We start from the raw sequence: 16,445 nt of genomic DNA, 5'->3' as shown, positions 1-16,445 counted from the left end.
CCGTAGCCTGCTCTGTCTGGGAAGGACAAATGGAAAATCTAATTTTAAAGCTGTTTGAAAATCTATTAAAATAATCAAGTTTTAAAAATCGCCAACTAATATGCAGGAAATGTAAACAATTTCCCAGAAATGAAAAGGCTTCATCCCGGCTCTTATAGACAGCAGTGATCTTCCGCATTACTCGGTATTAAAACGCACAGGAACTAATATGTTACGTCAGCATAACCATAAAACTGCTTTTGTGCATAGCATGTGACAGCCAACCGTATTACTAATCCCAATCAAACTGAACGGGAAATTAAGATTTCCCAAACAGCAGGCCAGGTGGAAAATCAGCTCGTGCACGCTCATTCTGCACACCTTATTACACCAGAGAAGGCAATATCTTACAGCTAGCCTTAGCCATTGAAAGGAAATAGCAGTTCTGTGCATCCACTTGATTTACTTCACGAAATATAAAAATAGTACAAAAAAATACAAAAAACAAAAAAACTAACAACAAAAATATGAAAAATACAAAATATTCCAGGACCTTTGAAAACTGTGGCAAAACAAAATGCCACTTAAAATTGGAAACCTGTCTTGAACTGTGTTCACTACTGAATAGATTTGGATTAGGCCTGAACAGCATCCATATTAAATCACGAATAAACTCATAATTCAATAAAAAAGTAGTACAAACAATATCTTTATGAACAGAAAGAAAGAATAGAAAACGACGATTAAAAAATGAAAAGGATTCATGTGGATTACTTTTCGTTGTTTCAGACACATTTAGTCTACCCGAGCTGCTCTACTAGGCTTGCACACTGTTATAATTCTATTATCTCATATCGAAATAATTATCTGAAATATCATCACTTCTGCTAAGCCATTTTCATTCTGACAGTTCATAAACAGATCAGGGATCTGTCCCCCAAAAAGGTCAAATCTGTCCCCGAAAAATACAGCTGTAGCCGATGGTTATATCCCAAACCTCTGCACACATATGAGAATCAAGGAAGTCAATCAAGTTGATATTCGATATTTTACCGACTTGGTGGCTTTATTCCAGAATAAACCAAGATAGCATCACATAAGGCGCCAAACGCTGCTAGGCGCCATTAAGCATGGTAGCAGTTCAGAGGAAAGCAAAGTAGTCTTTATCACCCATGCATACTGCATTGAACTGTTTTAGGGGAAAAAACAACCCTGAGTTTTAACAGCACTTTTGCACCTAATTGTGGTTGTTGTACGATATTCTGGGATACCACCAACCCAGGGGCTGATGGACTCGATAATACACACGAAACATCCAAATACACACGAACACCAAAGCTGGAATTCGCGAAAATGAGGCTAAAACCAATTAGTATATGACTCAAAGTGTATTCAGACACAATAAGGACATAGTGTATAGCAATGTACTTGTACAATGCCTTTATTCAGCTTATTTACACAAGAATTTATAAAAATATATAACTAAAGAATTTATCATATTTACATTAACAATTACTCAGTTCACATATCTGACTGTGATTAAGGTACTGCAATTTATTTCCCAAGTGAAAGACGACATGTAACAAATAACGTTACACAATTGTCAAGATATTCTGGACAATGGCAAAAAATTCGTTTTGCATTTCGCAATGCAGTCGTTTTTTTATATAAATAGCGCAAACATACAAGAATTTTGAGGGACAAAAGACAAAAAAAACAACAACAACCATCTAACATTCAACGCAGCACAAAGCACATTTGCAATAAAAGTAAAACTTTACATTCATTTTGTTTCAGAAATTAAGAATGTACGGTAGATTGCTCTTCGCATGGTGGGGGGAAAAGTAGCGTTTGAACTTACTGTTCGTGAAATGGGCAAATGTATTGCTAATATTTACGCTGCACGCGCCACAACGTATCCAGGGCTATGATGATGACGTAGGAAGGCTGAGTCCGTGTATGCTGCTCAGCACCTCGTGCTGTTGCTTACTTAGGGGACTCGGGGGTTTTCTGTCTCCTGTGAAGTACAAACAGGAGGCATATTTAGAAAGCAAACAAGCTGGAATTATTGTTCTAGCACTGCACACCTAAAGACAGTCATTAAGACGATTAAACCTAGTGAAAGCTTAGAACAGCCACAATAACAAGCTGAAGCATTTGCAGAGAGGCGTATTCTTTTGCAGATCAGTTAACTAGGTTAAGAAAGTTTGGATATATCTATAAAAAAATATATATATATATATAAAAAATAATAATAAAGACTCAAGACAACTGTCTTGGATTATTATTATTATTATTATTATTTTATTTATTTATTTATTTTTATTTATATTTATTTTTATTTATTTTTATTTTTATTATGTAAAGCAGTTCAATTAGTCAACTGAATAAATGAAAAAAAAAAGACTTGTGATTTTTTTTGTAAACAGGGTATGACTTCAAAATCAGCAAGAATGTCATTAATAATTATAATAATAAAAAAAAAAAACCTGAGATAATAATGTTCATAAACTGATATATTTTCATGATGTCACTTCTCGTTAGTTCATATGACGTAAGCGACACCGCAAACTGCAGCTGAGAGCATAACACTGCAAACTGACCTGACATGAACTTTTTTCTATTCCACACAAAACCCCTTGCAAATTATTCTCAAGCAGCGGGAGTCTACCAGCAATCTTCAGTGTTCAAATAAAGCATAATACCTGGCATGTAAGTATCGCAACACAATTAAAGTACATTAAGCATTATAAGGTTACAGACGCCATGCCAATGCAATTCTGTCTCTTAAAAAGCCAGTAAAATATGGGAATTGGTCATTTGGGTAAAATAATAAAAACATCCCATGATATTAATTAAAAATAATAATAATTAAAAAAAATCTAACGATGTGTACCACAAAAGTATTAAAGCTGAAAATATCATTTCAGCATATAAACATATAGACACATCTCTGGCGCCCTGATCGGGTAATAAATAAATAAATAAATAAAAGTTGTAAGGAAGTTGCAGTAGATAATACATTATGCAATGAATTCTGCCTCGAGGTGTTGTGTGGTCCGGATCTTATGATCACCATTACATAAAATGATTAAAACCAGCTCTATAATATGTTAAACAGAAGGTGGATTTATTAGCAAAACCGTCTCAGACAGCACCATGCCTACCGTCTCGGGCTGTGTGTTTGAAGGACATGGCAGAGTGGATTTCCCCTGAATGGATGGACATAGCGCTCGATCCCTGAGCCTGCCAGTGGTGTCCGGGGCTCACATAGCTGCCTGCTGCACCACTATACACACCATACTGATTCGAGGGAGAATAGGCACACGGCGCAACGTAACTAGACAGAGTCGATGAAGGCTAAGGAAACAGGAAAATAGCGCGCACACGCACACATGCACGCATGCACACACACAGGCACACACACACACACACACATACACACACACACAAGCGCGCATACACGCAACGGTTAGAGCTAGAGCCTAATGAGCATCATTATGATTGATTATGCAATCAGCCCAAAATAATGAAAAACAGATCAAGTAGGCCCACTATACGAATTATCCATAATGAGGTGCAGTTTGGCCAAATGTACTGACTGCGTGAAAAAGCTGTTACCTGAGGGTACTTTATGTCCGTCTCAATGGAAGATTTATCTATTCCGTTGACTCCATGTGTGGAAGGAAAAGCTGCTCGGTTCACACTACCCCAATCCTCCATTTTCGGTGTGTAGCCTTCAGTACCAGCAATGGCTAGGTAAATAACACACATTTCAAATAAAACCACACGTTAATCTTGTATGACATTTCGCTTTAGAGGAAATGAATAATTGTGGTAAGTGATAACATTGGACTATAATATGAAATATGAATCTGAGAGCATGTCAAAGAATGCTATAAAGATTATTAGAATTAAATAAGATAAATAGATAAATATCCATGTCAAATCTGAAAGCATTCCGTCCAAGAATTAACCTTCGAATTTCCTGAATATTATTTATGTTTCTTATATTTATTTCAGATATCTATATGATATATTAGGCTATATTTATTGATATATTTTTATTTATATTTATTTATCATATTTTTTGTTTATTTGCCTATTTTTATTTATAATTATAAATGCAAATCGTTCCAGAAAAAAAACTCTAATGTGCGTAAATTAATTCTCGGCTTAATTGCTCATATTTCATATAGAGAATTAGTGTCTTATCTAAGGCTGTGATAGAGCTTTATAATTGTTCGGAAGGAACATTTCTATACAGGTCTGGTTAATTTTGCAAAAGTGTAAAATGCTGCAGCATGACTCGTACATGCAAGTCCGATTTTGCTAATGCGTTGGTGAGAGAACATCTTAGTGATCGAGGCCTACACAGAGGTCTGCGCGAGGCCTAACCGAAAAATGCCGAACAACGCGAACTGGCTTTCTCTTCAGTCTGTCAGCTATTATGAATGACATATGCCTTTATAAACAGAAATATCTGGGCGTTTTGCACCGTATTAAATCTTGCTGAGAAGATAGTTAAGCCTCGTGAAGTGTAACAGTTCTGTATTGAGTAAGTCAGTAATTCAGTAGTCTCACCTGTGGGGTCCATGAAAGCACGTATGCCCAGGATGTTGCTGACGGTGTGAGCTGAAGGCCAGCCTCGCGGTATGCTAACATGTCCCCCGGTGACCGGGACACCGGCAGAATTACTCATTTTGGTCCCGGAAGGAGACATCGCATTGGGGTATGTGTATGGATATAAATGATTGTAAGAGAGACTGGGCTGCGACGCAGCTTGTTTGCCACTTTCGTACTGGTTGGGCTGGGAGAGGTTGCCAATCTTGTTCCGTAAAATCCGGCTGATGGAGCTGACAGAGGGCACGTTGTATTTGTCACATACTCCATCTGCTAGAAGTCGGTCCCGAATCTCCCAGGCAAAAATCCCCGGGTCTCCTTGCTTGTATTCCCGTATGCTCTTCACCACGTTTGGTGTCGTAACCCGCGGCTTGCTGCCTCCGATCGCACCGGGCAGTATGGAGCCGGTTTCGTTGTATCTCGCCAGAATCTTGCTCACACAGCCATGGGAAACGCGGAGCTGGCGGCTGATGTCGCACGGACGGATCCCGAGCTGTGCTAACTCCACTATTCTTAGTCGGATGGCGTTGGGAAGAGGTCGGCCGTTAACAAAAACCCCTCCTAACTGGTTCACCTCCCCATAGGTTTGCTCTGGAGGAGAAAGCACGAGAAACATTAATATAGCATTTCTGACTGAAGTTAAAAACCATGGATTTACCCGTCTGCTCAGTAATAGCAGGCTAAAATGTGATGACCATCCAGTGCAACCAGTTTACTTTCTAAGAACTATATCTAGACAAAGCAAGAGCATAGTCTCATTGTGTAACACCTGACAATAAGACATATGTTGATTTAAACTGTAGCATAAGTGACTGATCTTTTGTATTGCGACAGCATTCACAGTCGACGTGCTAACTGTAGGTGCTTGCATAGGCTACATCTAGATAAAAAGAGGGGGAAAAAACGAGTACTGCGCTCGACTGGAACTCGACGCCGAATTTACGGTCATTTCTGGCGTTATTCAGGCATGCAAAACATGTCCTGCTTCTATCATCCCTCTCCCACTGAAGCATGCTGATGTGAACGAAGGCTCACCCATTTGCCTGTGGTGTTGGGATGCTTTCCTTGACACAGTTTCCCCTCAATGGCCGAACGCACCGTCTTTGCTGCATGCAGTGTTAAGGAGCTCCAAATCAGACTGGAAATATCCGGAGATCGCTTCTCTTCTCTCCAAGAAGCAAAATTTTAGAATTGCTTTGAACGAAGTTGCAAAGCTGTTCTTCATTCGTTAAAGACGAAATTTGTCTGATCCAGTAGGCAGAAGTTTGCTCGAATTAATTTGACGCATCCTCCACGTCAATGGCTCCGGTTACGCTGTGAGCTATGGGCTGATCTCATTGGTCGGCGCGACTTGGGATAGGCTGCTCCGCGCGCGAGCCGTCCCGTCTGCGTAATTTAACCTCTGGAACAGACTAATTCCGATTAAAGGGGGAACTTGAGCACAGAGCTCCGTGCGTCCTGTGCCCAAAAATAACGCCAAGTCTGTTTAATATGGAGAAAATCACACTCAAATGTGGCAGTAAGTCTGTAGTAGAGGGTTGTGTTTTCTGTAACGTCAATGACTATTCACGGTGGAGAACTAAGGAACAAGAACTTAATAAAAATGCCCGTATAGTGAGCAATAGGGTACATTGGCACGAATAGGGTAAGCACTTTAATTGTGATTATTTGCGTTTTATACAAGGAAAAAAAACATACATTAGCACAAAATTGGCATTAATTGGAATGCAAATTTTAGTGATAGCATTTTGAAACCCAGGCATTTTAAATAATTTGCAATGCTGAAAGGGCTTTTCAAACATGGGCACCCATACAAAACGCGTGTGGATTTTGAATCATTTTTAGATTTTATTTTCCCCTTCACGTTTGCATTTAATTTATTTAGGCCTATACACGCAACTCAAATGTTAAACCTGCGCGTTTGTTGATTAAGCTGTGGAAATTGCACTCACGCATATTTTAGTAGGCCTGTAGCAATGTACGTGTGCTCTCAGTTCAGACCTAATGTAATCAATAGCTCTGTCGCTGCATGTAGACTATAACCTATATGCTATAAGGGCTTGACTAAATTCCAAGAGGTTGCGTAATCACAGCATGTTCTCAGTGTTTCCTGAGGATGTAAAGAAGGTACAGTTTATTAGCTTGCAAAATGTCACTTGTAAAAGTTAACAGTCGACCCATTGGTAATAATAAGAGGCCGTGTCACTATCTTACGTGACCAGAGCTCACAAGAGGTCATTTACACATGGAAAGCATCAGGTCGAATTGTAGCACAAACTCTGAAGAGGGTGTTCATCCACTGATCTAAAAAATAAATGATTAAAAACACTGTTAGGTAAGGTGATGAAAACGCATCTAGGCCTAAACAGTCATCTGTTCAGCAGGGGCATCCAGTGGCATTTGACCGGAAAGCCATGGACGAGTCTTAGTCAGCGTGCTCCATCTCTCCTTCACGTCTTTAAACATGCTGTTCCTACAAATCCCAGGACATTTGCTCGATACCTGCTTATAACAACATGCTGAATTTTCTGAACATGTTAATGGTCATTTGAAAACGACAGTGTGGATCCACACAGCCTTCGACAGTCTCAGAGACAGTCTCCCCCATCTGGATACAAAAGGAATGACAATCCTGACACAATTCCGGATACACCACGTGAAGGCATGAGGATTTGATCCGAGCACCAACACGCTAAGGAATGATGAAAAAAAGAAAGCCGATCGTAAAATGGGTTTGAAGGTGGACTGCAGCACACTCAGGTATCAATGTACATTTCTTCCAAAATAGTAACTTTCATTAGGCTTAAGCGCTATAATAACGTACATCACCTCAGAGCAGCCTACTGCTCCTTCTTATTCGGCTTTTTGGGGTGTTCCGTAGGGGGAACGCCGATGAACTAGACTACCAAACACCTCTATTTTTAGTTATCTGCAAATGTGAGACATATGAAGACCCTGTGAGCTTCTTTTCATGGAATTTGAATGGAAATTTTTTTTCTTTGAAATGAGGAAAATATTGCGGTTAGGAAACTGCATGTTTTTTCCTCCCACACAAATTTTAAGAAACAATTTAATTATACCTTATTCAGTAATGTTCATTATTTTCATTCAGTCCTAACAGCTGCAACAATTTACTGTTTAAGCATGGCATGGTTACTATGCAAGCATTTAGGAACTGGCTTGGAAGCGTTGAACTTTCAAAGAATAGAAATTGGACTTAGCATAAAATTTACAGAGGAGTAATAATAATAATAGTAATTAAATTAATTAGTAATTAAATCAATTAAAAGCCCCTTATTATTTCACGCTGTGGCATTGCAACACTAATATATATATATATATATATATATATATATATATATATATATATATATATATATATATATATATATATACTTATTATTATTATTATTATTTTTGAAAATGTCCATAACGACTCGTAATCTATATCTATACAATTTTAGTATAATATATATATATATATATATATATATATATATATATATATATATATATATATATATATATATACATATCTTCCCTTATAATGCTGTTGTGGTCTATCATCGTCATGACATTTAAAAGTATAAAGTATAATACCGAATATTTCATAGTTGCCAAACTTTGGAATTACAGCTTGTTTGTACTAATTTGGAACCAGGAAAAGAAATTGAAAAGGGTTTAAGTATATTCGTATAGTTATGCTACCCACAAGGTAAGCCACATGTAAGCTAACCTGGAAAAATAAAAATGCGAAGTGTTATTAAATAACCTGGAACAACATTTAATTCATTATAATCCAGTATTCGATTCTGTCGTCTGTAATTAAATTAAAATGTAGCACACGAAGGCCTGGCATTTTCATTATATTTACAGGCCTATAGACATTGTCCAGACTAATCTGCTAGCCTGGCATCAGCATTATCCTAGCTGTTTAAACACCACTTCACCATGTTTCGGGATGTTTAAATGACTTGTCTCTGGGGATTCAAGGTGTATCCTATGCTGGTTCTGAAGAGAATGACTTTAAACAGACATGAGGCTCCCACAAGGACTGGACTGAAACAGAAATAAAGTAGCCCTGGAGATGGTCGTGTGAATGAAGTACCTGTTAGATTCTGAACATGGACAGTTTATTATAATTGACGCAGCGTCACATTTAAACTGGCTTCGTAATATTGGAGGCTCTAACGTCCCTGGAACGTCGCACTGAATTCCGCCTGATTTCTGCAAATAATAACTAATAATTAACTGCAGTTGTTATTGGCTGCATCAGCTGACCGGGTTACTTGTCTGTGCATTCAGAGATGTTACGTGCCAGGACCATAAGTTGCGCGTTCTAGCCACTGGCTTTGCTGTGTATTAAACATGGCTGGCCCAATTGGATCTTACCAGAAGGTTATGACTGGAAAACATTACACTATCGGCAGCAATTTAACTGGACTCTTTCACAATAAAATACGTCATTCTGTACAATGGCCCTAGTTCGTTTCAACTTTGTAAGCTCAAAGTTCTCACTGGTGTCTTTCTATTGTTTTTAAATGGAGGAAGAGGTCGCCTTCGATAGGGAAGTCCTTTCACACACACACACACACACACACACACAGAAAGAGAAAGAGAAAGAGAGAGAGAGAGAGAATTAATGAATAATGATTAATATTCGGTTGTCTAGACATTCTGTCTCACACACACCCACACACACACACACACACACACACACACACACGCACACACAGATAGGGAAGCTAATCTGTCTGACACCATCAAGAAGATGCAGTGTGTCTGTCCTGCTCACAAATAGCACAGTGGTAATCAAAAGTGGTAATAACAGATTGCATTTCCTACGTGATGTGGTTTTAATTTTCTTTCTTTCCCTCTCGATGGTCCATAGTGTTTTATTGAAGACGTGTTGTGTCCCCGGTTTTGATTTAGTGTTTGTGAGTTTTGTGATCTCACTGCGAAGTATGGAAATTATTAGACCAAGCCTGGGTTGCGTGCTGGCGGGGAGAACCGTGAGGAGAGGAACAGAAAAACCCCACTGTATAAATTCTAACCTGTAAATTATTCAATCGAGTTTTATCTGGTTTTATCATCGCACTAAAATGTCCACGATTATTATTATTATTATTATTATTATTATTATTATTATTATTATTATTATTATTATTATTATTATTTGTTGTATTATTGGATTATTGTAATATTATTGTTGTAATATTATTCATTTTGTTAGAAACTTTTATCCAGATAAAAAAAAAAAAAAAAGTGAGGCAGAATACAATCCACGCTTCTGTTCCTTCTAAGTGAAACAAGTGCAATATAGTTGCAAGACAAACACTGAACTACATGAGGGTGGGAGAAAGGAAGTGCTAGTAACTGTCCATGTTGTTGCTTCATCTATATCGAGGCAAAACTGACCCTGTATTGAGAACAACCGATGAGCAAAAAATCCATAGTCGAAAAAGCTGTTTGCACCACTGAACTTTAGCTCATTATATAGCATCAAGTCTTGAACCTCCCTTCTCACTAAAAAAAAAAAAAAAAAAAAAAAAAAAACTCGATAACTTGTAAATGTTAAGAAAAAAAGTTCCTCTGTAGCCTGTGTCCTACAGGTAGACAATGATAACACTTATATGAAATGATGTCTGAGGGGGGGAAAGCCGAAATTAGAGAGTTTTAAGGAAAAGAGCTCCAAGCAGCCGGGTTAATTAATTATGACCTTTACAAAAAATTTCCCCTATAATAAAAAAAACATCTAATTGGAAGGTGTGGAAGGGGGTCACACACTGGACGGAAACACAACCCAGGGCACACTTTTCAGTTCTAACAATACATGCCAACATCTGCTCTTTGGAAAGGCATTAATGGTGAATGTTCTGCAATACGGTGCCTGAGGTAACACATAGGAGCTTATTTATATCTATCCATTTCCACTGTTTTCATGTTTGGTAAATTTTAAGAGAGAGAGAGAGAGAGAGACATATGCAAGTGTTGCAAATGTGCACCAGCGTTATCTAGCATGCTCGCCTTCATTTTTTTGAAAGAAGTGACACAGTTGTGGATTTTTTGTGATCTGTAAGATTCTGATTATTTGCAGAAACAACAAATACAATAATACAATAATTCAAGTTTAAAGTGCAGAGAAATGCAGCCACAGAACTTGATAGGTGCATCATCACAATGCATATTACTTTTGAAGGGATAGCATTTTTTAAAGGCCAGTTTTAACCAAGCAATATCTTGAGGACATCCTGAAGACAGAATAGAGAAACACACCAGTTTGTCAATTCTGCAGAACTTAGAAATGTTGTATTATTAACATTTATATAAATTGTGCCTTACAAAGATTACATAAGCACTTTTATTGTACTACAGTGGCAGCAGCATTGAATGTAGCTTACCTTCATATAAGGTGTGTATAGGGTTTATTTGGACTTGCACGTGTGCAGGAGTGGCTCGTGACCATGGTGAGACATTACGACATTAACAATGGCACAGCCACAAACAAAATTAAGTCAAGAGCTATCACACTTGAGTTATGTTACAGGCTTGTGTAATGTAGTGAATTTTAAGAGTAGCCCCTTACTATGCAGTTGAGAGTGGATAACATAATCATACAGCATACTGTCTAGCAGCTCGTTTTGAGTGGTTTTAGACATACCTTGGTTCAACTGTATTCGACACAAGGTATACTGCCTGTGTGTTTCATAGTGTCTGAGGTGCACATAGAAGGGCTAATATCACTATCCATGTTGCCAAGTATCAGCAAAATTTCCAAGCCAACCACATCTCAAAAAAAACCACAAAGAGGACCTCAGGCATTGTAAAAGTGAGACATTCTTCTTTTTCTCAACCTTTTGCATGGAAAACAAGGTCACTGTTTTGCAAATGCATTTCTTGGGTATCACCTACTCAATAATCCCCCTTTCCCTCTCCACATCACTACAATATATCTTACAATAGAAGTGGTTCTGTAGACACACTGTCTGCACTTACACTTTGCCTTTGTATGCAGAAAAGTATTAGATTTAATTAGATTTAATATATGCTACAAAACAAGACCCTAATTTGGGGAAAAAAAGCTGCAGACACTGGCAACCCTGTCATTAACCTTCCTGTCCCAATGGGCCTCTAGTAGTGCTTGTTGCAGATCCTATTTAAATGGGAATTAAATGAAGCAGTGTGCATCTAGAAAGGTGAGCAAATCAGTGGAACACTGGCTTATATCTCTCAAATATCGTTCAATATTTAAAAAAAAATTTTGGTTGACTAACTAACTTACCTCGAAAGAGCTAATTCAATTTGAGCAGTATTTTTAAATGTATGGAGTTGTGAACAAGGAATATAGGAAGGTTAACATTTGTTGAATGACTGATATACTGCTAAAGCTGGGTGAATGAGTGAGTGGGTGAGTGAGTGCTCGAGTGCGTGAATTAGTGTTTGAGTGTGTGAGTTATAGGCTAGGTCCATAAGATTATTTGCATATAAAATGTTTAAAAAGTGAGCCTTGTTCTTAAAGGTATATAAAATAAGACTACAACAATGACTCTATTTCAGTAGGCACTATTACTATTACTAGGCACCCAGCTCTACAGATCTAATATGCATGGAGTGAACAAAACTATACATTAACAGCATTTTTTGTCACAGGTCCATGTTCTGTAATTTGAATCACTGTGTATTCTGTATATCAATCTCACTCTCATTCCTTTTGTCTTATTACCAATATATACATATGTAGAGATTTTCATGAATATCTAAAAAAAAAAACATTGCTAACTGTCCTTACTAAGTGTAAATATGTTCACTTTGCATTTTCTTTCCCACATGATGCACACTGCTTGCTGCTGCAAAAAATCTGAATTCAGTAGCAAATTCACTCATTCACAATTAATCAACCAATTATAATTTACAGCAGATGGCAAATTAATGGTTAAAAACAACTAAAGTGTCTTAGTAAGGTGTTAAGCTAGTGCGAGACACAACCTCAATAGATTCTACATGTATCTGGAACTGTACTATAGGGAAGGGACACCATTCATTCACAATATTGCCTTAATTGGTGTTTTGAAGTTGGTAGTGAAGAGTACTGTCCAAAATTTCCCATAGTTGATCAATTGGGCTGAGAGCTGGTGGCTGCAATGGCCATAGCATATAATATACAGTATAACATTGTCACAATCATGAAACCATTCACTGAATCCTCATGTCCTGTGGATAGGGACACTGTCATACTGGAAGAGACCATTTTCATCATGATAGAAATGCTTCACCATACGATGCCTTATCAGTGAGAATAACTTTGTATTAACATGCAGTGTTAAGGGGACAAGTGGATCCATGCCAGTATTTGCTAGCTGGTGACAGATTGCTGGGTCCAACAGAGTCATTCCCTATCACAGAGGGTTCCAAGTAGAACCACTTTAGGATTATAAAGTGGATTTATAAAAGGATTATAAAGTGGATTTCACTTTAGGATTATAAACATTTAATTACATAAAAACCCTTGAGATGCCCATAGCAGTGAAGTTAGTGCTCTAAACACAAATTAATATTTACTTCCAACAAATAAAAAAAATGTACTACTTGATTGTACTTAATGAATTTGAAGCCTCATGACAGCTGGGACTTGGTAGGACAATTCAGAAGCTATTGCAACAATGTGGCAGTGTGACTTACTGAGGAACCTTTTATGTAATGCAATATGAAATTATATTACTCAAAAGCTAGTCTATTTTGCTCACACTGGCATGGAAAATAGGGGGTTATTACACAAATATCTGCTTAGATCTAAGCAAAATATTTTACTTTCTGCAAATTATTTTCGGTGTGTACACAGCAGAAACTTTTTGCTGCATTTTACTAAGTGAGATATTCAGGGTGCAATAAAAAAAAAGTCATATACCAGGTACCATGAAAGTATGTGTTTGTGGCAGTAGACTTGTAGTTTATTATAATACTATCATCCAGCAAACTATAATTTTCCCAAACATGAATATGAAAAATTGACGATACTACAATCTAAATGTTCAGTCATCCTATTGCTTTCTCCAGAGATTGATCCTGTTGAAATTGGCCACATTAATAGACTTTTTTTAATTAATGATGATGATTGCATGGTCAGGCTCTACAAAGAACAGTGTCATATACCATCAGTTTTTGTCACATTCTCAGAAGTACCAGTGCGCTGAACTGGACAAGCTGCCTTAGCAGATGTGGGGCTGCCGCACAACAGCAAGCCTAACGGTGAAGTGACACTGAAACAACCTCTTAGAAATACATGGTGGCATTTTTAATGTATACCTGTATAATTCTATGGCATTGTGGCATATTTGTATTTGTAAACAAAATTTGTATTAAACACTCTAAAAACCCATTTAGATTTAAAATCTATCAAAATTAATGAGCTCGATGTGTGTGGCACCACAAATGCCATTAGTACATACTGCTTCTACCTGAGCTATTAACTGTAGCTCTCTAGAAAACATAATATTTCACAATAATTTGATGTGTTTATCTAAGTTTATATACTTACATTACAATTCAGCCGTTATGTTTAGTGTTTTTAAGGAAAAATGTTCTATAAGAAAAATCTATTATTCTAAATAATTAAATAAAATGAACTGACTTGAACATTGAGAGTCTTCATTTGACTGAAAAAAGTACTTCAAATTGGAGAAAGCATGTAGAAAAAGCTGCATGTGAGTGCTTGCACACCTCTTACACTCATGCAGAAGGAGATATCTAATCTGATATCTAAATATCTGAGTCGGAACCAATGCCTACCTGATAGGAAAGGTTCACTAAATAGGTGATAACTGCTGCTAGTTGATCTGTACATTGCCTTAAGAACCAAGCAGGAATGCTGTCTGGACCACCAGCTTTACTGAGATTAACATCAAGCCTCTTTTGTCCTTTGCTGTTTTATACAAACTCTTCTAAAGTGAAATATAAAGGTAGTGAAAAGGATTTATAGGTAGTATTAGCATGAGATGCTTCAAAAAATTTATTTTGGTTCTCAGCAACATTATTGCTGTTTTTAATATCCTGTATTCACCCAGATATTTTTGATCACTAAAGTTCTTTAGTGGTATAGTCCCACCACCTCTTAAGGTTCTTTCTGAGCTTTTGAATTTCATTCGCATAATTGTTTTTCCTTGCCCAACTAACTTTATTTCTTCATCCATTTCTCACATTAGTCAAAGATCCCAGCAATTAAAGCAAATTGTATGATGTAGTGATCACTTGAGCCAAGAGGTGGCAGCACCATAAGAATACAATAACTGGTGCTGAGACTGATTCTGATCAGGTCAAGAAAAGGCATTACTATGAGTTATATTTTTGAAGGCTTTTTTTTTTTTTTTTTAATCTGAATGAGAATTCAAATTCAAATACAAATTCAAATTTTACTGGTCACACACACAACCATACACAGTACGACATGCAATGAAATGCTTTCTTCGACTATCTGTGACATAAAATAGAATTTACTTAAACCAGAATTTACTTATATACAGGTAGAAAAGGAAAAATATAAAAATATAATATAAAAGATAGGTGGCAGCAACAGTATGACTATATCTGGAATAAGGTGCCGATATGTAATACTGTGCTGAGGTAGTTGTAGTGAACTGAAATTGCCAACATATATAATAAATATTTAAATATGGGATAATACAGGTATATTAACAGGAATGTAGGTGGTGTGGGTGTTGTGCAAACAAGTCCAAGCTCTAGTCCTAGGTGCTGTCCTGGTTGGCCTGTGGAAAGAAGCTCCTCCTCATTCTCTCTGTGTTGGCCTTCAGAGAGCGGAAGTGCTTCCCTGACTGCAACAGAGAGAAGAGTCCATTGTTCAGATGGCTGAGGTCCTTCACTATCTACCTGGCCTTGGTCCAGCACCACTTGCTGTAGGACAGGGTGCTCAGTACGGATTGTGGAGTCAGCTGATCACACCACCCTCTGGAGAGCCCGCCTATCCTGCTTGGTGCTGTTCCCAAACCAGGATAGGCGCAGAATATTCTAAGTCTTCACAGAGAACAATGACTATAAGTCTTCACAGAGAATAATGTCTGCCTGACATAACCTAATCAATAAAGACACTTCATCGGCCATCGGTGGATGACCCAGTAAAACAGCCTCTTTGCACATGCAGTATATCATTTTATGTGGACATTCCTCCATTCATGTTGAGACTGAGGCTAAGGTTCCTGTCCTTCTTGAACATTTGAAAGTTCTCAGTAGTTAGTGACTTCTTTTGTATATTCTCCTGAGCCCAGATCTCTGCTTCTCTGTCATCATTTTTGTTAAATGTACATTATAAATGAAAGAAGTAACATTTGGCTGAGTAAAATGTTCAACAAACAAAGGAAACACAGAGGCATCTTCATGCTCCCCTAATAACTAGAAAGGTGGCAAAATAACTTGTGAGATCGAGTAAAGGCCACATTCTCTTCAAATTAACTGGGTACTTTTCATAAAAAGATAAATTCTCTTTGGAGGGAGTCAGTGTTTTGCTCCAGAATTCTGTTGGATTATTTCATTTGGAATATTAGCAACCAGAACCTGTGTTCTAAACAAAATCTGTTTTCGCAATAGATTATTAAATAGATTATTTGTTACCCGAATCTTCGGTCTCAATCTCTTTAAGACGGTTCTGAATGTCACCATACGCATTCTAAAACATTTTTATGGAATTCATTTGAATAATGCTTGGTAATTCTTACTCCAGTGATTTTGTCAGGTATTTTAAAATAAATAAAGAAATCACATTGAAAAATCTCAGTTAAACAGATTTTTCCCCAAATCAGTTTTCCTGTGGGTTCTCCAGTTTCATCTCTCCTTCC

At 37.4% G+C, this 16,445-nt stretch overlaps 2 protein-coding genes across 2 annotated transcripts in view; one reads left to right on the top strand and one right to left on the bottom strand.

The window, feature by feature from the left end:
* pax1a (paired box 1a) overlaps window positions 1–5,882 on the bottom strand; it is a 6,699-nt gene extending 817 nt beyond the window's left edge. The window contains exons 1-5 of the mRNA XM_026933816.3: window positions 5,638–5,882; window positions 4,564–5,193; window positions 3,601–3,734; window positions 3,147–3,339; window positions 1–1,996 (exon numbers count right to left, since the gene is read on the bottom strand). The exon at window positions 1–1,996 is cut by the window's left edge and continues 817 nt beyond it. Coding sequence (XP_026789617.1) covers window positions 1,905–1,996; window positions 3,147–3,339; window positions 3,601–3,734; window positions 4,564–5,193; window positions 5,638–5,641 — 1,053 coding nt within the window. The 5' untranslated portion in view covers window positions 5,642–5,882 and the 3' untranslated portion in view covers window positions 1–1,904. The remainder of the gene's footprint in view (window positions 1,997–3,146; window positions 3,340–3,600; window positions 3,735–4,563; window positions 5,194–5,637) is intronic.
* A 141-nt stretch (window positions 5,883–6,023) lies between these two features.
* Window positions 6,024–16,445, top strand: part of nkx2.2a (NK2 homeobox 2a) — a 46,683-nt gene continuing 36,261 nt past the window's right edge. Inside the window, exon 1 of the mRNA XM_053237712.1 lies at window positions 6,024–7,362. The gene's annotated coding sequence lies outside the window, so the exon portion shown is untranslated. The remainder of the gene's footprint in view (window positions 7,363–16,445) is intronic.

Source organism: Pangasianodon hypophthalmus, chromosome 10 (assembly GCF_027358585.1).
Source record: "Pangasianodon hypophthalmus isolate fPanHyp1 chromosome 10, fPanHyp1.pri, whole genome shotgun sequence".
Lineage (NCBI taxonomy): Eukaryota > Metazoa > Chordata > Actinopteri > Siluriformes > Pangasiidae > Pangasianodon > Pangasianodon hypophthalmus.
This window is presented reverse-complemented; position numbering and strand designations above follow the sequence as displayed.